The sequence below is a fragment of the Gymnoscopelus microlampas genome (genome assembly GCF_963454915.1).
Source record: "Gymnoscopelus microlampas genome assembly, chromosome: 20".
NCBI classification, from domain to species: domain Eukaryota; kingdom Metazoa; phylum Chordata; class Actinopteri; order Myctophiformes; family Myctophidae; genus Gymnoscopelus; species Gymnoscopelus microlampas.
This window is the reverse complement of record NC_139957.1, coordinates 15,633,328-15,660,867: the sequence shown is the minus strand read 5'-3', so window position 1 is coordinate 15,660,867 and position 27,540 is coordinate 15,633,328. Positions and strand designations below refer to the sequence as shown.

General features: G+C 43.1%; 1 protein-coding gene across 2 annotated transcripts in view; it reads right to left on the bottom strand.

Annotated features, from left to right (window-relative positions):
- atrn (attractin) overlaps nt 1-27,540 on the bottom strand; it is a 166,234-nt gene that overhangs the window by 69,991 nt on the left and 68,703 nt on the right. Inside the window, exons 18-25 of one of the 2 annotated variants that reach the window (XM_084043855.1) lie at nt 25,919-26,164; nt 25,337-25,474; nt 23,091-23,184; nt 21,929-21,981; nt 19,761-19,855; nt 17,204-17,282; nt 16,594-16,751; nt 7,575-7,636 (exon numbers count right to left, since the gene is read on the bottom strand). In XM_084043855.1, coding sequence (XP_083899981.1) covers nt 7,575-7,636; nt 16,594-16,751; nt 17,204-17,282; nt 19,761-19,855; nt 21,929-21,981; nt 23,091-23,184; nt 25,337-25,474; nt 25,919-26,164 — 925 coding nt within the window. The remainder of the gene's footprint in view (nt 1-7,574; nt 7,637-16,593; nt 16,752-17,203; nt 17,283-19,760; nt 19,856-21,928; nt 21,982-23,090; nt 23,185-25,336; nt 25,475-25,918; nt 26,165-27,540) is intronic. The other variant, XM_084043856.1, reaches the window with a different exon arrangement.

Genomic DNA, 27,540 nt, shown 5'->3' with positions numbered 1-27,540 from the left:
AAACAAAAACAAATTAACAATGCAACAAAATAATAAGAAATATAAATACATTAATAATCACATGTTGAATACCTACAGTATTTCAACTAGCACTGAGCTGAGTGGCTATGTGCACATGCCTGCACGCGCACGTGACATCATAAAATAGAGCACCCTTAGTTCCAAAATCCACAGCTCACCACTGGTCCCAACACTGGTGGGGGGGGATTGCAAGACAGAACAGTACACTACAGATGCGCTCCAAAGATGTCACAATATTACACATTACAATACTATGTATTATTATGTATATTATATTTCATGCTATAATAAATATTGTATTAATGATGTTATATATTATATTATTATATATTATTGAATATAACATGTTAAAAAGCTGTTCGCCGGATTGACAGACAGAGCCAGACACACGGAGCGGACTCCCCACTACCAGGGGTGCTGCAGCAATATCTTATGCTATGATAAATATTGTATTAATGATGTTATATATTATATAACATCAAACATAATAATACATTATTATATCATAATTTCATATGCTGTATTACAGTACATAACACATATTTAACATATACATTATATCTACAATATACATATATATAGTATTATGACATATGAATACATACATATTTAAATATATTTTTAAAATAAATATAATATACACATCAGCCATAAATGACACAATCTTTACAACGGCTCTTTCGAAGGGGTTCGCGATGTTTTCATTTGTATCCAACGATTTTGTTGGCTAGGGAGCTAGCGGGAAGGGCGCGACCTATAGTTATAGTACATAACAACACATACTTACAGTCACATATAAATTATATCTACAATACAAACACACACACTACTATGACATATCAATACATACATACATATTCATATCTATTTCTACGTAACTATAATATACACCTGAGCCATAAATGAGTCAGTATTCACAACGCCTCTTTGAAAGGAACAGAACCCCACGATCCGCCTCCCTTCAAAGACCCATAAATCCCATCTCTACTGCCCACTCTGTGCTGCAGCGACACGGACACAGAGAGAGGGACACGGAGGGACGAACAAACACAAAGCCCCGCGCAGCGGATGGGTTCGAGGGGCGCGAAGCGCCCCGAGAATCTAGTATATATAAATATATTATATTATATATATTTGTTTTCTTTTTTTCGCAGGCCGAACAGTTGCCTTGCGGCCCGTGGGCTGCCTATTGGGGAACCCTGATCTACAAGCTCACAATGGGTCGCAGCAGGACATGTTGTGAGTTTATATATTGGCTACAATACTTTTGGTGCATGCAGCGTGACACCAGCATGCAACTAGTTATAAATCAACCTTAGGGAACCCCTACATGAAACATCAGAATTCATTTACAGTAGTCTAGTATGACACATTTCAATGGGTGATCCAAAAACCTCGGATTGTTCTGAGGAACTTATACCACTACACGCAGAACATTTCAAAAGTGTTTCAATCTCATAAAGTTGGCAAGACGTGAGTGTTCCCCTCGTGCCACCTCATGCTGTTAATATTAGCAACACAGGAGCACACCTGAGGCAAGTCCTCTTGGGAAACAGAGTTTTCTGGAACAACAGGGTTTCATCGCCAGGCTGTCTATTGGAAGGTTAACCAAAGCTTTTTTTGGTGTGTGTTGTTTGACAAGTAAAAAACTTCAATAGGCCGACATGTGGCCTCAACTCCTCCATTCAAGAGGCATTGGACTTTCTTCTTCTTCTAAGCCTTATACTTTGATGTTAGAAACAATAAAAACAACAATAAAAGGGAGCATTGCCGGCCAACAACAACAACAAAGAATTCTGGTCCTCATGCAGACTTCCATGTTGCTGAAGTAACTGTGTAGCCTTGTCACCAGCGGTGTACTGACCTCTGAATTCTAGCAGCCAATCTGCTCAGACCAACAACAACAGTGTGTCTGTGTCTCACCCTCCATTGCAGCGGTGAATGATAAGACAGTGCACAGGGTTCCTACAAATGTCTTTGGGCCATATACAATTCCATGACTCACTGAAAGTCAGTCTCTATCCTTTGTCAGCATATTTCACTACTGTGTGTGATACTACTTACACTATTAGAATCTATATTCACTGTAGTCACTTTTCTTTAATAAACATAACTTTACATAACAGCATGTTCTGCTTTGCTACGATCATTGCCTGAGACTTATGTAATGAGAAAACGTGTTATTTGGGTCACTTCTTTCTCAGACTACTGGGAGCAGTTGAAATATTAAAACCTTCACTGACTGAGAAAATGAGTCTGAGCCAACATTACTTTACTGACATTTCCAAATCTTTCTGGATAGTTCTCTTTTTTCAAATATCTTTTGTGCAGGCTTGGGAGACATGATCCTCTAAATTACATGAAGATTTAAAAGTTTCCAGTGAAACATCTCAGCCAGTGGGACAAAAAGCTGTCACATGCGCTGTCACATGCACTTTGATTGCAGTGATTCAAATCCCCAGATATGGTATAATGGGACTGTAATGACCATCTCTTTTATGGGTATAGCTTGGTGTGAGTGTAGGCGCAGAGAGAGAGACAGACGACAGAGAAGGGGGGTCAGAGGCTAAAAAAGAACTAGCCGGATAAGGAAGTATCAATGTGAAACCACTTAAACACCATACGTTGTTGAGCAGAGTCCCTCAGGGCTCTATAATAGTCACTTTTCTGTTTTCGCTCTACATTGCTAGCTTGTAGATGGTAGATGCTAGCTTGTAGATGCTAGCTTGTAGATCTGCCATTTTCTGCAAAAAGCTTTTCCAGATTCGGATGCTGCGGTTTAATTGGCTAATGTTCTCAAAACGTCCTGTACAACATAGACCAGGCAGCTACTGTAGTTAGCTCTCCATTCATCTGAACTGAATCAATGGCAAACCATCAAAAACACAGTAGAGGGATTAAGAGGGAGAGAGGAGGGAAGAGGGGAGGAAGGGACAGAGGGACGTCTCAATCCCACCAGGTATAGTATTGTAGAAGAGTCGCGGCCTGTATGCATAAACTGTATGGGCGTCAAACCCCACCAGGAGAGTTTCAGAAGCAGAGTGTACACGACGCGGAAATGTGTACATTGAGTTTGGTTGAACCACCACTAATTATTTAAATGTTATTCATATAGTATGTCATTTTTATATAGTTTAGAGAGAAGACATTTAAAAAGCAACAATGTGAACTGTGAATAGTTGTCTCACACACACACACACACACACACACACACACACACACACACACACACACACACACACACACAGTGGGCCATCGAGAACTATCATAGAGATGGCCATTAAGTATCCGGCAGGGATCTTATATGTAACTACAGTCATTTACATTATAGGCAACTGAGCACACTGTAACCCAAAACTCATTCTGAATCTGACGTGTGACTTGTCAGCTGTGGTTACGAGCCAATTTCTTAATTACATTCATCTGATTGACAATTCATTTTAATGAGCACCGAGTAAAATGATCTGATTTATGTCCTGTTTACTCTATATGAGATAGACTATCTGACATGCACAAACAAAGCAATTATTTTAGGAGAATATAACACTCTGCAGTTAAACACATGCATGGGAGAAGGTGATCCCAAACGTAACTCTACCACCACGCTCTGACCACTCTGGTGCGTTATCCAAAAAATGATTCAACAAAACCATGGAGGGTCGCACTCACAAATGTAAGTCCATATTTTTTATTGTTCCATCCAGCCAACTGGTGAATGCTGGATAGCAGAAACGTTTGTCATCTTGTCAATTTGAGGCATATGGAACAATAAAAAAAGAAGGTGATCCGAGGAATGGATGAACTTGACCTCAAATGCCAGATCAAAACTACCGAATCTGTATTGGGGCAGAGGGGCATGGGGGCAGGGGGTCATAAGCGGAGGTGTGGATTGGGATGGAAAGGGTCTTTCTTTATTGAGAGAGGGGATCCTGTTCTCTGGTGAGGATTTAGTATGTATCATTTAATTTAGTGAATTTATTACATTCTCTGAATGTAATGTGGGCTGATTATAGTTACTTATTTTGCATAATCTAAATACATAATCCTGATTACATGTAGTCAGTTATTGCCCTGTTTTTCATAGTTCGTAGAAATCTCAGAAGTGGTTCTGCCAATATCTGGCACAGACCACAGCTGATGGGGTAGGTTCTGCCAGGTCTTCTGGACTGCACCGGGGGGGCATCGGCACATTCCAGTAGGTGGGACATTGTCTGCACCGATGCACAGCTGCACGTGTCTTCTGTTGTGTAGTTCCAGACTTTCATCAGTGCTTTGCACCTCCCCTGTTCCACACGCAGCCTATGAAGTGACTTCCAGGTTGCCCAAGGTAGCAGCAACTAGCAAGGCTTTCCCTAATTCCTCTGTCCAACCATTCAAGAGCTTGTGTGTACATAGCTTTGCCATTCATCTTCCCAGATGTTGGTCCTTGCTTCTTGTTTGGTTGACTGGAGGGGCAGGACTGTCTGCACTAAACTGGCTGTGGATCGGATCCTCCGTGGGGCTGCTACATGGCAATGCAAGGGGTGTCTAATGTCTATCTCCTGTGTTCTCCGCTCACCTTGAGCGATACCTAATCGTCTGATGTGCTGGGGAGGCAGCAGAGAGATCTATAAATGCTACTCCAGTTATTAGTTTACCTTCACAGCAATCCTAAAGGTGTTGGGTGAGGTTGAGTAGCAGTCCAGTACAGGAGCGGCCAGAAACAAGCTTGATCTTTAGTCAGCTTGGTGTCTATGAGTGGCATGAGGCGTCGGAGTAGCAGCCTCTCGTAGAGCTTGTAAGTGATGCAAGGGAGGGAAATGGGTTGGTAGCTATTTGGGGATGATGGGTCTTTGCCGGGTTTGGGCATTGCAACAACTTTGGCCTTTCTCCAGACAGGAGGGATGTTTTTCTGTGCCATAGATGGCATAGCATCTCCAGGAGCCAGGTCTTTGCATTAGGCCCCAGGTGCTGTATCTTTTCTCCCAGTATGTCATCAATCCCTGCTGTTTTTCCGGGTTTCAGTTTTCCCATTGCCGTTTCGAGCAATGGGAAGCTGAAACCCGGAAAAGCAGCAGAGATTGATGACATACTGGCATACTGTCCTGCTGATAGTATAGGTATTGGTAAAAGTATAGACAAGTGATATTAGTCTATACTTAAATATATTAGTCTACAGTAAAACATCTGGAATAGGCCTAATGGAATCTACATGTAAAAACAGCAAGAGTATAGCCAAAATGTCGCATATTTATTTATGTTATACAGTATCAAATTGGCATGGCCTAAATATTCTATGAATCCACATTGCACCGGAGCTTTATAATGTTTATGCAAATTCATCAACTCTGTTCAGATCGGCCCGGACCACTGCCGTAGCGGTCCGGGCACCTAGGCTACAATGTAGCCTGACAGCGCGTGGCTCATATCCGAGACTGGAAGCAGCCTGTACAATAAAAAGGAGTGAATTAGGAATGATAAATAATCGGCGCAATTTTTTGTCTATGACATATTCTGTTGATACAGAATACTGTATGTCACAATAGTTTAAGAAAAAATGTATATGCTGATAAGATGTCAGTTTATTTGGCTGTGTTCCGTGAGCAGCAAGCAGAACAAAATAGACCAGGTGTGTATTTCTAAGAAAGCTGCGCTCATGCCGCTTATTTGACACGTCGGAAACACTACTGATAGAATCACAAGCATTGTTTACAGGTGTGGACAGGTGTCAAGCAGCTACCGCATTAAGGTGGGAAATAAGAGAGAGAGGATGAGAAAGAGAGGGAGAGAGGATGTGGGGAACAGAATGTGAGAAAAAGAGAGAGGGATGTTAACAAACAAGAGGAATGGAAATAAAAAGCAAAAGGAAATTGATCAGTTTTGTGCCTCATGCTTCGAATGCTGATGTGCACGCATGTGAATTAAACTAAACAAACATCTCCTACACACCGGCAATTGTGGGGTTTGCATTTGTGTGTGTGAGGTTCAAGGGAGGCAGGTGAGGTAGGTTCACCCTTTAGTGTGACAAGACAAATATTGCTCCAACTTTTAATGCAGGGCTCCCAGCCCCAAAAAAGCCTTAGATCAAAGCACCCCGGGTGAAAGATGGGAGGATTTTCAGGCGACGTTTAAAAGCGCTGCTTTCTGAACATCACAGCAATCGCTCACACTGGCTGCTCAAAAAAAAGACCCAGATTCCTACAAATCAGCACTATCAAAGCTGTGTGTGTCTGTGTGTGTGTGTGTGTGTGTGTGTGTGTGTGTGTGTGTGTGTGTGTGTGTGTGTGTGTGTGTGTGTGTGTGTGTGTGTGTGTGTGTGCGTGCGTGCGTGTGTGCGTGTGTGTGGTGGTAGGTGATTACTTCTTTGAGCATTAAGGTGCATGTGTTTGTGTATGAATTGTACGTGGCTACAGGATCAATAAAAGCACTATGACACAGAACTCTGTAATTTCTTTAAGGGCATTGTGCAGCCCAAACACAAACTGCTTCAATGGCCTGATTCCCTTCAGGGAGAAGGGATGCATGTGGGTGGACACACACACACACACACACACACACACACACACACACACACACACACACACACACACACACACACACACACACACACACACACACACACACACACACACACACACACAAAGGGGCTATAAGGGAGGCACACGGATTATACACACAAACTGCATACACACTCGCATGCACACACATCTCAAACGGTTTCCCCATTTTTGGTCCTGTCCAGTTCCTTAATCGATAATACATTACAGCAATTCCTGAAGAGGTAGACTCCAGCCCTGGGATATATATTGCATTTTAACACATACATGTGCACAAAAGCAAGTGCGTGCGTGTGTGTGTGTGTGTGTGTGTGTGTGTGTGTGTGTGTGTGTGTGTGTGTGTGTGTGTGTGTGTGTGTGTGTGTGTGTGTGTGTGTGTGTGTGTGTGTGTGTGTGTGTGTGTGTGTACTGTACAAACAGAAAATCTAGTTCAACACTTGATTGGGGTCCATTTTGATGATTCTGGGTGGATCACAAAGTGTGTACATGCACACCGGTATGTGAGCGCAGACTTGCTTGTGCACGTGAAAGTATTGACGTCTTTTCTCTGATCTTTCCTAATTACATAAAGTAACAGCTGTCATATGTCTACATTTATTCAAACCGAATTCTGAATAGACAGATTCAGTAATGGATAACTTAAGATGTTGCTCTTGTTTTCCATTCTGTTATTAAAAGAATAAGCATATTATGTATAATGGAATATGTCCACAGTTAATATTTCCGATATATAGCCCTGCCTTTTCACATCCAATTGATCACCCTAAGAAAATAAAATCCATCACACCTCCAGCAATGTAGCTCATACTTATGTACAGTATGCGGTCCAGTCACCATAACAGTATAACGGTGAGGTGTTTTGACTGTGTGGTAGTGGAATGTGTGGTTGGGTGGTGAGAGGTGTGTGTGTGTGTGTGTGTGTGTGTGTGTGTGTGTGTGTGTGTGTGTGTGTGTGTGTGTGTGTGTGTGTGTGTGTGTGTGTGTGTGTGTGTGTGTTTTATGCATGGTGAGACTCACCTGAAGAACGTGACAAAGAACTGCACCAGGTCCATGAAGTTACTGTGCTGGGAGAAGGCGATCTGCCAAGGGGAAAAGACCGTGAGAGACACTGTGAGAGACGAGACATTATATAACCACTATGATTATTTTTTATTATATATTTCTATTGATGATTTTGCTTTGTACTTGGCAAAACTGTTCATATAACATTCATGTCAATTAAATACATCGGAAGAGACAGCGAGAGAAAGAGAGAAACAACACAGAGTCTAAATTAAGCACCATTAGCCGCCCCTAGAGGTTGCACTGAACATTGATGGACAATCCAACAAATCCAGCCAGAAGCTTTCAATATATGTTGACAGATGGACCGACATCACCATCCTTATGCCTAATTTATACTTGGTTGCGTGCCATGTCAAACACCAAAAACAGTAGATCTACAAACTTGCAGATATCCTTTTTTCTATGTGCTACTCTGGCAGGCACCTAACAAAAAATCCCCCGTTAGAACTCTCCCCCTAAAAAGACAAGAGAGAAAGACAAGAGGAAATGGCAGAGAGAGAGTGGGAAAGTCAAGAGAGAGAAACAGAGACAAAGAAAGAGAGAGACAAGAAAACAAAGAGGAGAGGGAGGGAACAAAAAATCTGCTTTAGCGACTCATTTCAAATGGACGGCTCAGCATTACTGTCTCATAATGACGCAGACTCCAAACTGACAGTGACCTTGTAGCTCCGTCAAAAAGAAGCAGGGGAGAGGAAGAGACAAATGTCGCCTCTGCTTGGAATTACAGGCATCACATGTTTTATGTATCATCTGCTGTGCGTTCACAGTCAAATTCCTCAGTGTTAATTTAACTGAATCCTAAGGGTACATGTGGACACACCCAGAGTTCAATTAAGACTGAGGATTTTCACTGTGTTTACAATACATCTACATGGGGGGCCCCCTGCACAGCGTGTGAGGAACTTTCACCTGTGCACTTCACAGTAAGAAAAGTGTACATGTACATGTTAGCCGTCGATACGGGGGTCCTGTGTTCTGTAAATCAGTATGCACGGTTAATATGTTAATTGCAAGACTGTTTGTTTGCTGTGCTCTTAAACAGCAGGTGAGGTCCCATTATTCTTGTACCTGTGCGTAAGTACTTTGTGCACTCCGTTGCCATGGAAATCATCCAGTCTTTTCCCTGTCCTTGTGTATACTTTGCGAGGCCGTATTGTGTTGCTATTGTTGCCTGCAAGCATATCTCTGCACTCAATGGTTCTACGTTGTCCCCTTGCACGGCAGTTGAGGTCCTTCTGTCCCTGTACCACCCATGTCGGTATTGTGTTATGCAACTTGTCGATATGTCTCACCGCTCTGTCCTATTGTACTGTACGTGAGGTCCTGTGCTGTCCCCCCCCTGCACCGTGTATCAGGAAGTGCTGCACTGCTATGTTAGAGGTCAACACAGCTCTTGCACTGTACAGTACTTGGTGTCCTGTGGTCCCTGTGACACATGTGTCTGGTACTGTATGCAGTGTTATTGTAGAAGCTGGTGGTGGGTCGTTACACCAAGGCCACCAAGGCAAATTACTGACCATTCATTACAGTCAGTGAATAAAGTATTTTTTTTACTGATTAACATATTATTAACAGCTTGCTAACTTGTGTTGAATGCAAGAGCACAGTTTTTTCAACTTCTATTCATTCCTCATGGGAAATTATACTTTCCCTATTTCTTTTTTTTGGTTATTTCTTTGCGAGTTCCAGATCACATTCCCCTTCAATTAAACATGTGAAAAGTCAGCACCTGAGCTGCCCACGGAGCCACGCAAACCTTGTTTTCCTGCACGAGTGGGCAGACAATTCTCTGCGTAATCATCATCAAGAGTAATCGTACTAATGACATCCTGTCTTAATCAAGGTTGCCAGGGGTAGAGTTTCCAATACCTAATGCACCCCACCCCCCCCCCCCCCCCCCCAGCAGGCCATACCCCTGCCTGGCACAACAGTGCCCCTCTCTGGCCAAACAGCGGTACTGCATCCCAGACAGCAAAGCTTGCTCCACTTTTATTCACTCACACAATAACGGTTTCACACAAGCAGTCCTTCTCTGCGGTGACACTTCAGACCAGATCACCCATCCCTGCTCATTATTATTCACTCCACAAAAAAGCACCGAGCGATTTGCATATGATTTTGCAGGAAAAGAAGGGAGGGGGATAAAAAAAAGAGAAGAAAGGAAAAAAAGACAAAAGCTGGAGGAAACGGCTGTGCTCACGTCAGTCTGGGCTTATGAATACTTAATACGTGCTCAGTACTCTAAGTAGGATAGGAGCATGTTAAATTACAGTGACTCGGTGCAAAATGAAATAACAACACAGCGCTTATAACCATGGTGACCGCTGAATGATAAAGGGTAATGTGAAACGATGAGCCAACAGCACATGACCTGAACATACAAGAATGAAGTAATGTGCATTCATGCACACGTTCACGCACGCACGCGCACACATGCACACACACACCATGCTCTGCCATGATGAAGAAGTGTCAGTAAAAAAAGGTCTGCGGGTCTCATTTCCCTGCGTGTCGGGACCATCTGGCTTGGTAATGTGTTGCTGTTGATTACTGTTGAGGTGCAGAACCCTCTGTGAGATCGTTTTCCTCCAGACAGTTCAACACCGAAGCGAGCCTCAGAGCGATAATGTGCCCATTGAAAACCTGCACTGATGATGTCATCAGCATGGGACGGGGGGGTAGTACACAAAGACACCAGATGTGTAGCGGCAACTTGTTTTTCATGACTAGCCCTGATGATGTTTCCTAGACCAAATGGTGCAGGCAGAGGTGATCACGGCAAGAGCACATGGTGCTCATTACTGCCTGGATCATAACTTCCTGTCCTTGTGTGTGGCTCCAACACTGAGTGGGTTACGGGTTCTATTCCATGTGTTGCTCAATGGCCCATTTAGACCCAAGGCAGTTTCTAAAAAACGCCTTCTAAATCCTGACCTGAAAGGTATAACATATAGGTGTTCCAGGTCTTAAAGAATTGGAATTCTACAGAAAGCATTGGGGGTCCCATTGGTTTTGTAGCGTGACACAAACCACTGACAGGATAAGGGGTTTGAAACCCCGAGCTGTGCAATGGGTGTAGCACAACGCTGACAGTTCAAAGGGTCTGTTTCTCTTTTACCCCAGCTGGCATAACCCTGGCTGTACAACTGCCAGGGTTATGGGTTTCAATACGTTCCTCAATAGGCAGACTATAATAGCTCGGTCCACCCATGCTAGAAATGTGCACACTCAGTACAGTAAGGCCTTTTAGATGGAAGCTGATGTTAACTGCCGTAGGGCGCACAGAGACACCAACTCCGAGGGAGTTCTGTAAAAGTGCAAGGATGGTCAAACGCTCCCCCCACCCCCTCCCCATCACGCACACTTTTCCATTTCTCCCCCTCTCCTCACTTGGTTTCCAACATTGCACAATCTGAAACATTCGGAAGCGGTGGGTCCCGTTTCTCCTGAACACACCTTTTTGTACCAAGATCCACCCACTTCCTCAATGCTTGCTCCAAAGCAAGCCAGATTTTATTTTTGAAATGGCCCTGAACCAACAATGTGCTGAACACAGACAGACAGACCAAAGTGCTAATACAAATCCTCCCATACAGCCTCCATATGCATGGCAGAGGAGATGTTTTCAGGGAAATTATTCAAGGAGTTTTCTTGGATACCCCTCCCTTCTTTCCATCTGAAGGGAAATCTTCTCTTTTTCTGCTATAATTCTGCAGTAATTTGTAATTCTCTTGTATAATAAAAAAAGGATTAAAAAAGAAAAAAGGAAAGAGATAGTACTGAAACAGTGTGATTACTAAGAGCAAAAGCTTAAGAGTTATCATAGAAAGCCTTAAGCTGGCGTTCTGAAACACTGCATGCCTTCGTGACAGCAGCCCAACAAAGCTATCTGTGTCCCCGAGTGATTACAGCTGCACGAGGCTCTCCTAATGACGCCAGAGCTGCCTTCAAGGACAAAACTAACACCGTAACACGTATGGTTGCTCCACAAAAAAAAAAAAGCGACGCTTTTGGTGTCCCTGCATCATGTCGGCCACGCTTCGCCGATCATGCGCAGCCCTTTATCCGAACGACCAGTCGCACAGTCTGTACAAAGATACACGATAACATTGATGGTAGCGGCTAATCTTGGGTTTCAGCCTTGCGCTGTCTGTTGTCACTAAGAAACAGGGCTGATGGTGGGGTTGGCGGTGAGCGGTCGGGAGAGAATGAGGTGACACTCTTGCTATGTGCCGGGCGTAAAGTGGCTCTTTAGGGAACACCAAGGATCTTCAAGCAGAGTCACCACCACCGCCAGCCTACTGCCGGGCATTCATTCTGGAAGGAGGACGCTGTCTCTAATGTCTTGTGACAGCGCCTTGAACCGCAATGGGCGTTTCAGAAGAAATGTATCCTTATCGGTGTGAGGGAATAGGGGGCTTCACAACAGGTTGCAGATAGATAATAAGGAAGTCATTAAGAAACATGGGCAAGGAAGATGAGGTGTAAATACGTTATAATATGCCACCATCAAAGAGAGACATATACAGTAGAGACAAAGAGAGAGAGAGAATCATAACGATAAAGGTGGTGCCCACCGCATGTACACGAGTACACGGTCAGTATGGAACTTCTAACTAAACCTTTGTCTTAGCCCATGCTCTGTACGCATGTATAGTATGTGTGTCTGTGCATGCACAAGTAAGTGTGCACAGCCGTGTTCTGCATGCCTGAGTGCTGCCGAGTTTGTGCAATGCCGAAGACCAATTGAGAAGATGATCCCTGTAAATAATATAACTAGATCATATCAGAAATCAGCACCAAGAAGCAGCCATCATGTAACCCTTAACCACTTAAACCCCATGTGGTTGACCGGAGATCCTCAGGGCTCTATACTAGTGTATTTTCTGTTTTATGTTATTGTGAGGAAAGCTTTTGCTGAAAATAGCCGATCGACAAGCTCACAACGCGTCGCAGCGCGACGGATGCTGGGGTTTAAGTGGTTAACGCTGACCCTGACATATAAGCACCTAATCACACAAACACACCCACATGCTTGAACAGCAGTCTGGCCATGTCTGCTGCTCCACGGAGGGTCCCATTATATTGGAAGGCGGTCCTAATCTCTACCATATTGTGTAGACTGTGGATCACTCCTCTTTATAATGTAATTACTCTGGCATCTAATTAGAGACACCATTAAATTCAAATCTATTCTTCGCCACGAAAAAGGTTAGGGAGGGAAAGTAAACTTAACATTGAGTCAGAGAGGTTTTGGCTTAATCTGATCAATTTAGCTTTTATTGTCAGAATTAATTTTGAGTGATACCCCAAGGTGTCTGTTTTCAAAAGATGGTGCTCGTCTGTGGGTCAAGCTGTCTTTATAGAAGCGCTTCACTGCTGTCCGACAGATGCTCTCTTCAGAGGTGTTAGAAACGGTAACATTTTGCATACGCCTTATGGGGAAAAATGTGCTTTTCATTCCGACATTGTGGGACCATGGCCAAAGTGTCCCATTTCTGAGTAATAAGCTGTCTGCGGTTGACTTTAATGCCGGCTACTGGAATGTGAGTGGCACAAGTCTCAGCTCTGTAGATTAATCTACCATATGTATAAAAGAAGATTAAGAGAAAGAGGGGGGAAAAGAAACATTCAAAAAGCTCATCCTGTGTGAAACGCCCCGATTAGAATTCAAAATAGGTTCGCGTTGGATGCGCTCGATGCCTGCGAGACCACTAGAGACAGACGAGCTTGTGCGTGCACAAGGACACACAAACAGACACAGTCGGGGCTGGACTTCCTACCTCGTGAAAGACAAACAAAAACAGACAACCTTGTGATGCTGGAGAAGAGCGAGTGAGACAGAAGGAAAGAGAGAGCAGGCTGTATAACTGCACACACTATAATGCAGTGTGGAAAAAGCTGAGGAAAGCTTCTTTCGTGCAGCCCACTCTCAATGCAGCATGTGTTTCAACTTAACATTCCACTTTGCCCTTGTACTTTCACCACTTTTTACAATCCATTCTTTAACACTCTGGTCCCCCTGCTGCCAACTCTGGAGGACCAACCACAAACAAACACACACACACACACACACACACACACACACACACACACACACACACACACACACACACACACACACACACACACACACACACACACACACACACACACACACACACACACACACACACACACACACACACACACACAGCAAGGAAAGCATGTGAGAGGGACAAAGGCCGAATAAAAACAGACTTTATGTAAGAAAAAGACGATTGAAAGGAAGCGAAATAAGAAGATGAGAACGATGCGGTACGGAGGCTGTTAAGGTAGTTGAAAGTTGTTACGACAAATTAAAAACTTTACCTCGCCGTCGAAAGTAAAGCTCCATGAGCGCGAGGAAGGAGAAACACACAAAAAAAAGTCACGCCAGCAGACCTGAATGCTACGCTTCAAAAAGGAAGAGTGGGTTGAGGTGAGGAGGGGCGATGGTGGTGGATGGGGGTGGGGGGGGGTCGGTCTCTCCTACATGGTCCCACCCAGCCAGGGAGACGTGAGACAGGGAGAGAGGGTGTAGAGCAAGAGGTGTTGAGGTGGTCCAGAGGTGCCTGGAGGGTGGAGCAGGAGTGGTGCGGGACCCTCTCTCTCTCTCTCACTTCCCTGCTCTGTTCTCAGCTCAGCTAGGTGAAGCTGTGCAGCTGGCCTATAGACCTTCCTCTACTCTTCCCTGTAGCTGGCTGGCAGGAGCCTGAGGCTTGTGGAGCTGAGAAAACCTACACACACGCACACACACACACAGCAGGACATGGAGGATGGAGGAGGCAGGCAAGAGGCAGTCACCCCTTTTTTTGGGGTGGTGGGTGGGGAGAAGGGGATGGAGGAGCTCAGCCAAATCACTTCCAGAACCTGGTCGGGCAGGCGTACATGCAGGCGGCCGATGTGGAGAGCTCTCTCACACACACACACACACACACACACACACACACAACCCAAACACACACACCAAAGCCAGAGTGAGTATGCTCTGTTCTCCTCCCTTGCTAAAGCAGAAGCAGCCATTCTTCGCTGGTCATTTCCTGTGACAAATCTTGCTTTTATGCAGCACAGCCACTTTCGGTCCCCTTTCTCACGCCATGAAATAAAAAGTGCACTCATGTGTACAAACTCATACATCGAGTACAAATGTAGAGGCTAACATTGTTCCCCCTCGGATACTGCTGACAGCCAACATCCGTCTGATTGTACAATAAAGGTTAAAAACTTAAAGGGTAAAAATGCAGTTCTATTATTTTGCTGCAGTGTGATATGATTAGAAGTCGCAGTGAATGCCCTTTCCCTTTCCTATTATTTTGTTAACTTTTCCACGAACAGTGCAGCTATCTCTAAGTGGCCTAACCATCATGTGATCCTACAACTGATGACGTGTACCAATTTATATCATGGACAAAATAGCAGATCTACAAGCTGCCGCAACGCAGCATATTATTTTCAGCGAAGATATTTAAATGTAGAACAACATTTCTCCTACGGAACACTAACATAATTTCTCCCACGGAACATGGATGTTATAGACGACAAGCTTTTTGCTAGCGTACTTACGAGAGTTGCTCAATTACACAATATTGAACATGTAAAACCTCTTCAGCACATTTGTTTGAAGCATTGGATAGATCGGCGAGTTTCCAGTGGGAACACATTAGAAAGCAAACACACAGATGTAAATCCCGCCCACTACGTTTGATTGGGTAAAGCACTGGGTTAAGTGAACCTGTCACAGCTGTGACAGTACCTTGCTGTATATATAGGAAGATCTATCTGCCACTGTAGATGTTACTGTATTTCCGCTTGGGGGACTAAAGTGAAAGCGACCTGACCCCAGAGCCTTGTGCAAATAAAGCAATTAGTGGTACTAAACACTCAGCCTTACGCCAACATGTCAGTGTGAGGCTACAGAGAGAGCAGTGTGGATGATGGGGAAGGTTGGGGGTCTTCTCCTCTCTCCCAGTCCCCACCCAGTCTGCACACAAACACATTTCCTTTCCTCCACTCGCACACACACACACACACGCACGCACTTCCTGCAGATCCACATGTGAGAGGGGCCAGTGGGTACAGCAGTAGCTGTATAAACACAGGCCAGGAGAACACACAGGCTCATTCACTGCTACTTCAACACTGCACTCCACTCACATCCATGTGTGTAGGAATGTGCGCGTGAGTGCGTGCGCGCGTGAGAGAGAGATAGGGAGAGGGAGTGTGAGGCTTCTATGTGAATGCACAATATGTGTGCGTTTGAGATTAAGTGTGTGTCCATATCTATATGTGTGTATCTGAGGGAAGTCGAAGGTTACACGTGTAAGTGTGTACAAGCGCGTGCATGCGTATTTGAGATGGTGTGTAAGTAAGCGGCATGCAAACATGCCTCCCCCTCCATCCGACTCTACATTCTGCGCCACTCTTCTATCCAGAGCAACATGCAGCACAGTTAATGCATTCCCTAGTGGGGGTGGGATCCTTCAAACCTGGTGAATGCTAGTGCCATACCCCACCGGGCTATACAGGAGAGTAACACATCTGCTACTAATGTGTACACTGTGCATTAAGCCAGTGGTTCTCTAAGTGAGGTCCGGGGACCCACAGGGGTCCTTCAAGCCCTGAAGTTCAGGGGGGTCCAGGGGGTCCCCAGCATCGCAACAAGTTGTGCTTGTAGATCCACTGTCTTCGGAAAAAAAATCTTTTGGAAAAAATATATTTTCTAAGGGGGTTCTTGGCACAAAATCCTTTTAGATGGGGGTCCGCAGCCAAATACATATCAATTTGGGGGTCCTTGACATAAAAATGTAACACACAGTTTGTGAGGGAAAGCAGGTTTCATCTTAGCGGAATATCAAGTCAGGAGAACTCCTAAGAAATGCTTTTTTGTTTGTTTTTATTGCAGGTAATCATAGTTGAGAGACAGGAGCCATGTTGTCTTGGCCCATCTTACCTGGATCTTAATGGGCCAGGTGAAGTTGCTGACGTAGACGAAGAAGGTGATGTTGGGGTTGTTGCGAAAGTCGAAGTTCTCATTTGAGAAGGTGTCCTTTAACTCCTTGATGTTACTCCGCGACACAATGGGGATTTCCTCCCCTGTTTGGGTGCCTGCTAAGAGGACAGCAAGGAGGAGGAGGATGAATACAAATAACAACATGGAAGGACAGGGATGGGAATGGAAAAAAAAGAAAAGGATGAGGGATGGGAGGTTAGAAACAAAGTAGGGAGGGAGGAAGAAAAGAAAAGAGAAGGGGGGAAAAGGACGGATCATTGGTGAACAGTGTAGTTAATGAAGGAAATCTGAATAATCTAAATAAGGGACCTTTTATGAAATTGGGATGGGGGAGATTATCTAGTACAAGCTGATAAGACATTAAATTGAATTACAAAAGAAAAGAAAAAATAATATTAATTTCATAGTCAGACCCAACAGATCCACTACTACTACTACTACAGTATTTTCCACTCTGATTATTAACAAGTACTGACATTTTTCCCCATTCTGGTCAAAAACATGTGAACTTAACTACATTGGGGTGAAATGGGCTGAAGTGAAGTCCTACCAGTGAAACTGGTGGCCCAGGTGATGTTCAGGTTGAAGTTCTTGGACGCATTGATGAACACGTCCAGATCCCTGTTTGGCTGATAACAGGAGGACAAGGACATGCTTTAACCACCATCATCACCCTCCTCATTAATGCCATCATAATAAACATAACCACATGAACCCTTGCATCCCTATATTGGGCATGCCATGATAGGCTAACATTCAGCAACACAATAGGCGGACATTTGGTGAAAATCTGCAAGCATGCGACATGTTATGGACGTTTTTGTGTTATCCTTTTAGCCCAAATGTCTGACTGTACCTCGTGCTGTTTACATTTCTGTGATTCTGTCTGATAAATTATTCAATCAATCAAAGCTTGTAGCTAAAAGATTTTGTGTAGAGGCAACAAAGGAGGGGGGGCAGAACAATAGAACTAACATAGGCAGCATCGATTATTTGCTCTGTTTACAGAGCCAACCATTACTTTGGTGACAAGGATACCGATTGGTAATCGGTATCCCGGAGCACATATGGACAGCATGGTTGGAATAATAAGAACATTCTGCCATATTCTGCAGATGAATATTTTATATAATCTGAATGAACAAACGCAGTGGTGCAGGGAGAATGTGCCAGCTGAGAATTTCCATAAAGATGACGGAAAAGTCATGTTTACATGCATGTCAGTGACAATTTCTGTTTGGAACATGTACCAAATAATTCAAATAATAAATATTTGAACAGTTCAGGAGAGAAAGAGTCAAATCCAAAATAAAAATAAAATAAATAGACTGAACATTCTGCCTCGTCTGGGCTGCCTTTTATATGGAGCCATCTATTTGGAGAAGAAATGCTAATCACACATCTGCACTATTGCAACATTTGGACTGGTGGACCAGATCCTTGTGATTCTACTTCGTGTCCAGATGCTGGGACCAGGTGGCTGAGTGGACAAGGCCTCCTTTGCCGGGAAACCCAAGCGCATGACTGCCAGTGTTCAGTAGTACACCAGACCACACAAGCTATTAACCAAATCATTTAATCTGGGCCATTGTCTGGAAATGCCTCTCTTTCTTCAAATGAGAAATGCTGTGTACTCAATGGTGATATTTTCCTGTGTTGGAAAACTAGTCCATGTGAGTGCATGAGGTCAGATGGACAATGCACCACAAAAATGTATCATTATTTAAATTCAGCTCATTATATTATCAATGCACGTACGACAGAAACATAACTTGCAACTCTTAGACCTGATTTATACATATTTCTAGGCCGGTGTCTCGCACTGAGAATAACATATCTACAAGCTCACAACGCGTCACACTGCAACATGTTATGAGCTTGAGCTTGTAGATCGGCAATTTTCGGTACAAGACACTATGCACAACTAAGTACAAATCAGGCTTGAATACATTTCATCTACTTTCTCTCAAAAGTACAGGTGAATCATTCGGTCACTGTGCGAGAGATGATAATGTATATTTCTTCTCTATTATTAGCAAGCTGGCAACACAATTCTCAATGTATCCATTTGTAACTCTTAAAGAGTGCACACGTGGGTCCATCTATTAACATTTGTACACAATCAATTTAAATAAATGAACACTGTGTATGACTTGTGGTACGCTGTCACACTGTTTCCTGTCTATGTGCACTCCAGAGTGACGGGATGTGATCAAGGACAGCATTACAATTTCTGTGAAATTCAGTGAAATTCATTCATGCACAATTTCCATGTTTATTTGTATTGTGTGCCATTCTGCTGAGCAGAAAGTGTTCGCTTTAATAAGGCTGTTTGATTTGTTCCTTGTAATTTCACTTCACTCTTTTTTAAACCTTGTGAAGAGAGATGCTAGCCAATTACAGTTATCACTACTATTACATGTACTACTACCACGACAATTACAGCTTCAAGAACTGCTACTAAAATAATTGCTACATAATACCTACCGCCATGCCAATTACTACAGTACTATTACTTACAAATACAACTTCTACTACTACAACTACTATCACTAAAACGATACCATTACAATCTGCTACTACTGTACTACTACCTACTATTAACAACATCATGAGACCTACAACTACATACAATACAGTTACAGTTACCATAACAACTACCTACAGTTATAATCACCACAGCAACTACCTACACTCACAATAAACAGGGCAAAAACTGAAACGGAAAGTAAATCGTCGCTGTCGGGTGTCCAAAACAGTTAATTTTCAAGATTAAAAATCGAAGACAGCAAAAGTAGCAGGCAAAAAACAGTAGCAAAGTAGACAAGCTCAAAACGCGTCGCTTTGCGCCACGTTTTGAGCTTCTTGCAGATCTGCAACTTTTGATGATTTTGTGTGACACTGTAGTAGTATGATCAAGTAGGGTATTCATTTATGAAAAAACACAAAAAGTTAGAATATAAGAGGCTAGAGATAAGAGGTTTCTGCCCAACAGCAACAAGCCTCAGCCTACAGAATCACATGCACGCACAATATGAACCCAATTAATAAAGGGCCGACAGACTGACAGATGCTGTGACTGTGGGGCGTAGTGTCGCACAACGTACCTCCTCGGGCGTGGCCACAAAGTTGATGGCGGTGTAGTAGCGGTCGTCCTCCTGAGAGAGGCTGAAGGTGAACTGGTAGTCTATCAGGAGGGTGTCTGTTTGAAGCCCAACAACACGAAGAGAGTCAGTGCTGTGTGTGTGTGTGTGTGTGTGTGTGTGTAGAACAGATCGCCCACTTTAGTTTTCAAAGTGAGCGACAAAGCAGTACGAGTGTGTTTGTGTTATGAGAAAGCGGTCATTATGGATAGCGCGCACGTGCCTAAAGAACTGCTTGCCCACTCTAGTTTGAGAGTCAGCGACTGTGTGCGCGTGTGTTATGACACAATAGCTACATTTGTCTTGCTCAAATGTCAGACAAATACATTATGACAGAGTGTCTGCTTGATGGCTAACAACAGGGAGTAGGTCTTTGCCGGGTGTGCATGTGTGTATGCAAGAGAGACAGATAGAAGCATGCTAAGTTTTTAATAGCCCACTCACTCTCTGAATGTCACAAGTATACTCAGTCTATCGGCAGGGTGTCTGTTCGGGAGGGAGTCTAACAGTCAGTGTCTGTGACGCGTGTGTTTCGTTATGACAGCATTGCTCTCCTCGCTCACTCTCATTTGAAAGTCATATTACAGTACATATTCTGATATGTCTATAAGGAGGGCCTCTGTCTGGAACCACATCAACGTGGAGAGCGCCAGTATTGACGATGCGTGTGTGTGTGTGTGTGCGTGTGCGTGCGTATGTGTTGCAGTTCGAGGTGACAATAAGTGGAATGGAGTAGAATTTTGACAGGCTGCTTAGTAATATGTGTGTGTCTACACAATCTACACAATGTCTGGACTGTGGACAGCTCATGTTATTGTCCAAAATAACTGGTTTATAGCAAAGTATGGCTAGATACACTAATGCCTTTGTGCAAATTGCTCGATAATCAAAAAAGACGGAGGAGAAAGAGGCAGTTTAGCATATTATGCTAATAAGCAAATCATCTAATGTGGTGAACTTTCATGTTTTTTGGCATACAGTACAAGTACAGATTCTTCCAGGGAGTACTTGAACCAAATTTGGTGCAACTCGAGTTATGGTCTTTAAAATGCTGTTTTACTTAAATTATAGCACCTTCAACGTAGCCAATTTAAACCACATTTCCTAAGGTGATCCTTGCTATAAATATTTATGATGATTTCACAAAGTTTCCAGTCCAGGAAAAAAAACATTCTCCCACACACTGTCGCCTTCACTTGCATAATAGAAAACTTTTTAAAATAACGTCTCAGTCCATGTGACCATCTGGTTATTTTGGCAAAGGGAAGGAACATCCTAAATAGACACACCAAGAGCAGCTGGAGGCACGTAGGGCATGTGAGGAAGACAGCGTTTTTTCTTATGTGAACCGTATTTTTGTCTCCTATGCACCTGTCACCTACTCCTTAGGTGTGCAGAAGCTTCTTTATCTTGAAGTCTCAACGGTTTACTATCTTACTGGGAATTGAGCAAATGTATGGAGGAGGGGGAAAAAAAGACCACCATGGACGTCTAATGCCCTCATAATAATTTTCTTGAATGGATTTAAATATACATTGCTCAGACAAAAGAAAAGTCTGTCAGTGAAGCGAAGCTTTGCCTCCTCCTCTACTGGCCACTTTTGACAGCTCATGACCCATCATTCAGAGGTCCTATTCTCTAACAAAGAAAGACAATTCCGATAATAGCCAATATAGTGAAAAAAGCATGAACATGGAATGGCAGAGCTCGTCTCTGTACACGTACTTAAAGAGTCTATTTTGGGACGTGCCTGCCTCATCGCCATTTAGCTGACAAGTGAATGTTGCCTCTCAGCATCCGCTGTGTGTACTCTGGAAACACGCTACTGTTATCGGTCCCTGGTGAAATGACTGTCATCAAAACGCAGATAAGAGAAAGCCAGGGGTGGCCTTCTAAAGAAAAAGAAAGCCTGCAGCATTCTGCAATTTTTGCTTTTATCTGCAGCTCAGTTGTTCTTTTGAACCTGTGACTTTACTAAATAAATAAATAACGAACCTCCTCCCTCAAACTACTTTGATTGAAGTGCCTTGACGTTGACCTGAACAAAGACATGTTTGTTAAAGCTCCCTGACAATTACATCCTGAAAAGATGTCTGCCTGGTTCTGAAGGCGGTAGAAGGAATTACACTTACAGTAGCATGTTCCTTTGAGGGGGTTGCCTTGGTAACGGTTCTCCACTTCACACCTGAAAGCAAAAAATGGTGAAAGGTGAATTTGTTTTAATAAAATTAGAGAAAAGGGGGAGATGACTAATGGGTAAAAAAAATGGCAGACAGGGTGGAAGGAAAGGGGAGGAAAATATGGAGAAAGAATGAGGGAGAGAAAACTATGAAGATTTAGGTTTGGATTAACAATGCAGGCAGAGAGAGTGACAGACCAACAGCTAGAAAGACAGGACATAAAAATAGACAGGAGAGAGACAGAGACCTGGACCAGCAGGCAGAGGAGTACAAAACGGAGCGAATAATAAATAAACAACTCTACTGGTCCTGTGAAGCTAGAAAGTAAAAGACAAAGCATGAATGATGAAGATTTAAGTGTGGCTAAACCAGGCTGGGGAGGTAGTTCATATGTCACACAGCAGGACAACGCCACATGTCCTGACCTTCAGCCAAACAGAGTCAGGGGCCATGCAGCCAAGAGAAAAATTGAGATGGAAGAGAGGAGTACAGAGGTGCGTGTGTGCGCGTGGTCACGCACACACACACGTTTAAAATTAACTTATTCTCAGATTTACAACCATGAACTCCTTGTATGTCCATGTTTTGATTGGGTTCCATGGGTTATCCCAATTACTGTATCTAATAAAATTACCCATATAATAATTTTTCTTCAAATAAAAACAAGAAAAAAGAAATCAGCCAAACTTTGAGTCACAAGGTTTCTCTGCAACAGTAGCAACATAATGGTAGCAGTAGACATGGTACGCGTGTACAGTATGCTATTTCGATACCAAAACTATGCAAAACCACAAAAAACATGGCTCCATCTCTTGTGACTGATGCAGTGGAAGCACTCGTTTTGGTTCACGCGATAACGCATTCCGTCCACCGTGGCTAGCCAACCTGGACGGCGCTCATTGACGTGTGACACCATTGTCTGCTTGGCGAAGGCACGCCTCACAAGCCTCAAGGCCTGCCATTGATTTAAAAAGTCATTGAAAAAAAAAAACTTGCACATGCGCAGGGCGTTGAGTAAACCAAAGCGAGCGCTCACCCAGGAAGTAGTAGAGGGGATATAACAAGGAGAGAAGGACAGGGGACAGAGAATAAGGACGGCTGTAGGGAGACTCACAGGTGACAGCGGTCCCCTTTAATACCCTTGGTGGTGCAGAAACACTTCCCATTCCCAGGGTTACACATGCTGGCGTGCCCGTTACACTTGCAAGCTGAGGGAAAACACAACAAGTACAGCCTTTTATTAACCTTTGTAATTAATAATAATACATTTTAATTGTACTGTGCTTGTTCAAGGCACTCAAAGTGACTAGGAAGAAAAAAGGAAATGAATAAAAAACAGGTATACAAAAAAATCCCTCTCATTACATACGAAGATCACAAGAAGAAAGAAGATCTATAATGAAAAACTACACTGCACTCAACGCATCACCATAAAAAAAGGAAAACCTATAAGACAATCAAGGTTGGCTGAAGCATGAGATGAGCTATAAGTGAAAAGCTGTGAAAAGCTGTAACTTTAAACAAGCAGAAAATTATCAGCTTGCCCGGCTTTGCCAGGGTTATTGCGTTGCCAATCAATCAACCATTTTCAGGTTACGGTACCAAGCATTGGCTGTGTTATTGCATGGGTGAAATAGGCTTGAGGTAAAAAACAAAAAACAAATATTGAAACAAAAATGTAAACACTTTATTCCGACATTAAACAGGTCCCTGATATTGCGTTGGTCTCAGATATTACACTGGTCTCAGATATGGGTCTCAAGACTGGTCCAGCCAAGACGGCACATGCCCTCCAGTGCTTTAATTAGGGCAGTATCAGTGTATCTCTTTGATTAAACTTGTATCTTTCTTCTGATGCCCCTGATTTGCTAGTTGTGTTCACGGCCAACAATGCAGGGACTTCTCTTCTTTCTGTTTGATGATATATGAACTGGTTTTCATGACAGATGTCTCTCATGGTAGCCAGTAGCCACTGGCAGATGGAAGTCCCAACCATCACATATTTATATCTATCATCATCTATTTTGCAACAATACTGTATACAGTAGTAGCTGCTGTAGAGGTTCCCCCTATGGGCATTTGTCCTGTGTCTATCCTGCATTAATACTATATACACAGTAGTAGTTATTGTAGAAGCTCCCTTTGGGCACACATTTCTGGTTACATTTATCCTGCATTAGTGATTGGTGAACAGTACGGAAGTCCTTTGTTTCGGTTTTTCCTGCACATCTTCCTACGGGTTACAGTAATGTATACAGTTATTGTAACATTCACCCTTGATTTATTCTGCATGAAATCTCAGAGCTGTACAAAATCCCCATGTTCTGTTGAGGACACAGCAGAAGTACAGCAGCAGTTCAGACAGTAAATAAAGGGCCTCGTCTGCGAGTGTGTATGTTGCTCTAGTTGTTGTGAAAGCATCTTGGCTTCTATTCCAATATGAATCATGTTACAGAACTGTATTATCACTGATCTGTGGCTTACTGAGTAAGTACACGTGGCCCTATAGTGTGACAAATACTCAGACATGAAAAAGCTCCATCCCCAGAAATACGAAAAACTAAATTGATAATGCTCAGTTCAAATATATATTAGATAAATGGAGAGCGGGAGGAGGGAAAGCCAGCGGGATAATCAAGAACTCTACACATGTTTAATTGCTTGATCTAAGCCGAGATGTGTTGGTAATGTGCTTTGCACTCTGGATCTAACAAAGTAAGATTGATTTTACACGTCGTCAATTGAATGCTTCAATAAAGCTTCATGAATTGAATTGATCGACTGACTGTCACTTTCAGCCATGGAGCAAATCTATAATATCCCCCGAGGGTCACTTTACTTTACAGCTTGGAGCTAGTAAGCACAAACATACGATCTCACTGTAACAGTAGAGAGAAGCTAAATGAGGCTACATAGGCGCTTATTGACTGATTGATTGACTGTCAGTCTTGGCTTGGAGTACAGTAAATCTTTAAAATCCCCAAAGCATGCTTCACTTTATAGCTAGGAGCTGGTAAAATGAGCTAACAGTGTAGGGGTTTGCGGCACACACATCCCTACTTCCAATGTGTATATGAAGAAGTGAATAAAGTCTAAAGAGGTATAAACTCTTACAACACTTAAAACAAGCCAACATAACATAAGCACAGTATATCAGAAAGCTTAATGAAGCAATGCAGAGAGATTGATTGGTTTACTGATTTCCCCACCGTTTGACCGCCGCCCTTAGAGGATAATAAATATTTAACATCCCCGAAGGAATAAAGCAAACACACAGTGCCGACTGTGAAATACCAACAGCCTTAATGAAACAATGCAGAAGGGCTGAATAATTTATTGATCGACTAATTGACAACTCACGCTGGCAGTTTCCCCCGTTTGTGGGATCTCCGTAGAAACCGGAGATGCAGCTCTCGCAGTGTCGCCCGGTCGTCAAGTCTTCACACTTCTCACACACACTCTCGTTGACACACTGGCTGTGGCCGTTACACTGGCACGCTGTCACACCGGACATTGGACAGTGACGAGTGTAGGAAGTTGACGAAATGGAAGAAACATGTCAAGGGAAGATGTCCACTGATGGACACATGTGACACAATGCTGGTGGTGATGAAAGTTAAGCACACTACCGTGTTATATGTCTTTGGAATTAACTCCACATTCTTATGAGCCTTATAGTGTTTGACTGTGTGTTCATAGTATCTTGTCTGTTACCACATGCAGTATACAGTAGTAGATCATTAGTTATTTTGGCTACATACTGTATTATGAACATGATTACATTACATTACACTGAGTAGGGTTCTACTTTGTGTATTTGTAGTGCATGTCATTGTATTCTGTTGGTGTGTGCATATTGCAATGTGTTCCTGTGTATATTGTATTATATACCATTTCCTTTAAAAGCTAAAATAAATACATACTTAAAAAGAGACTCATCACCTGGACAGTGGATGAAGGACCAGTTGTACTTTGCTTCTCCAGGACACATGCTGGCATTGAGGGCTGGTTGGGGACTGGAAGGGAGGCCAGGCAGGGTGGAGGGAGCGGGGACAGAGGTCTGGAAGGGTCCCCGATATGAGCCCTCGATGCACTGGCCCTTCCCTGTGTTACTGGGGTCAGTGCACCAACCGCAGCCCGGCTGATCCAGACACTGTCCACAGGTCCTGTATCCTGAGCAGTTCTCAGCTGCAGCAAAAAGACAAATGTTTAAATTGCTATAGAATGTGTTATAGAATAGCAATTTTATTGTACACACGTACACATACACACTATATATGATTAGCCATTGTTTTGATCTTTGTTTTGTTTTTTATCAGGTGACAGGGCAAATAATTAAAATAAAAAATCACACCCTGTGTGAAGGTAGCGGCGCCTTTGATACATTATGTCATCGATATGTGTTTATAATGTGTTTATAGCCATGTGTCACGTGAAGCTTGACCAATCACTTTGTTGACGTGTCTGACCAATCAGAGCGTTGACGGGTCTGACCAATCAGAGCGTTGACGGGTCTGACCAATCAGAGCGTTGACGGGTCTGACCAATCAGAACGTTGACGGTGAACACTGACAAAGTCAGGTATAGAGCAGGATCCGCTCTATACCTAAAGGTATAGAGCGGCTAGCACCGCTAAAAATAAGATTTCATTATTCATCATATTAAAATGTTCACCTTTTTTGTTAAGTAAAAACGTGTCTCTCTAAATGTTCCACTAAAGAGTCTCAGGCTACCAATCTGATAGGGCTTGATCAATACTTGGAAAATGATAGCTTGGATGCTCATGACAAGACAATTGCAGATTATCTGGCCACAGTGGCCAGTGAAAAGTGAATGATCAACACTCTCCCTTCCCTCTCTGATTACCTTCGTCTTACCATTGAGCAAGGCACTTAACCCCTGCTCAGTAGCAAAGAGTGTAATTTAGTGGCTGGGCTGTTCCCAAGTCGGACTATGTCAGCATTAGTTGCATTGATAGAAGGAAAAAAAAAAACATAAAAAGATCAGCATAAAATCTGATGTTTCAGCACAATGACTTCAAGCTATTTTAAGCTTGTTGGCTTAATGAAAAGCTTATCCTACAACTGTACACAAGAACTTCAACAAGACTTAACACTTCAAAATCTCTGATTTTTTATTGAGTCTAGCATTGGGTTAGGGTTGGATCTAGCATCGGGTTAGGCCAATTTATGCGTAGTGCAACGTGCTAATCGACACTCAAAGCATAAAATGGGCCTTTAGCATTATAGCCCAAACTCTACCAGTTTAGTGTGATTTTGTTTATATATATATATATATATATGCTTTTCATTGTCTTTGCTAAAACGTTGTTACACAATTCAAAATGCATGAACAGCCTGCCCTGAACTCTTGCTATTAGTCTTCTTTACTCCCGCCATTCCTCTTGAGGCCTTTTAACCAGGCCTTTGTTGCAAATAAGAACTTGCTTCCTAATTGAACTGCCTGGTTAGATGAATAAACAAGAAAGAATGACATAGATGTCATGGTGGACGGCGCAGCGCCCCCCCCCCCCCCCCCCAAAAAAAGAAAAAAGTGTTTGGGGG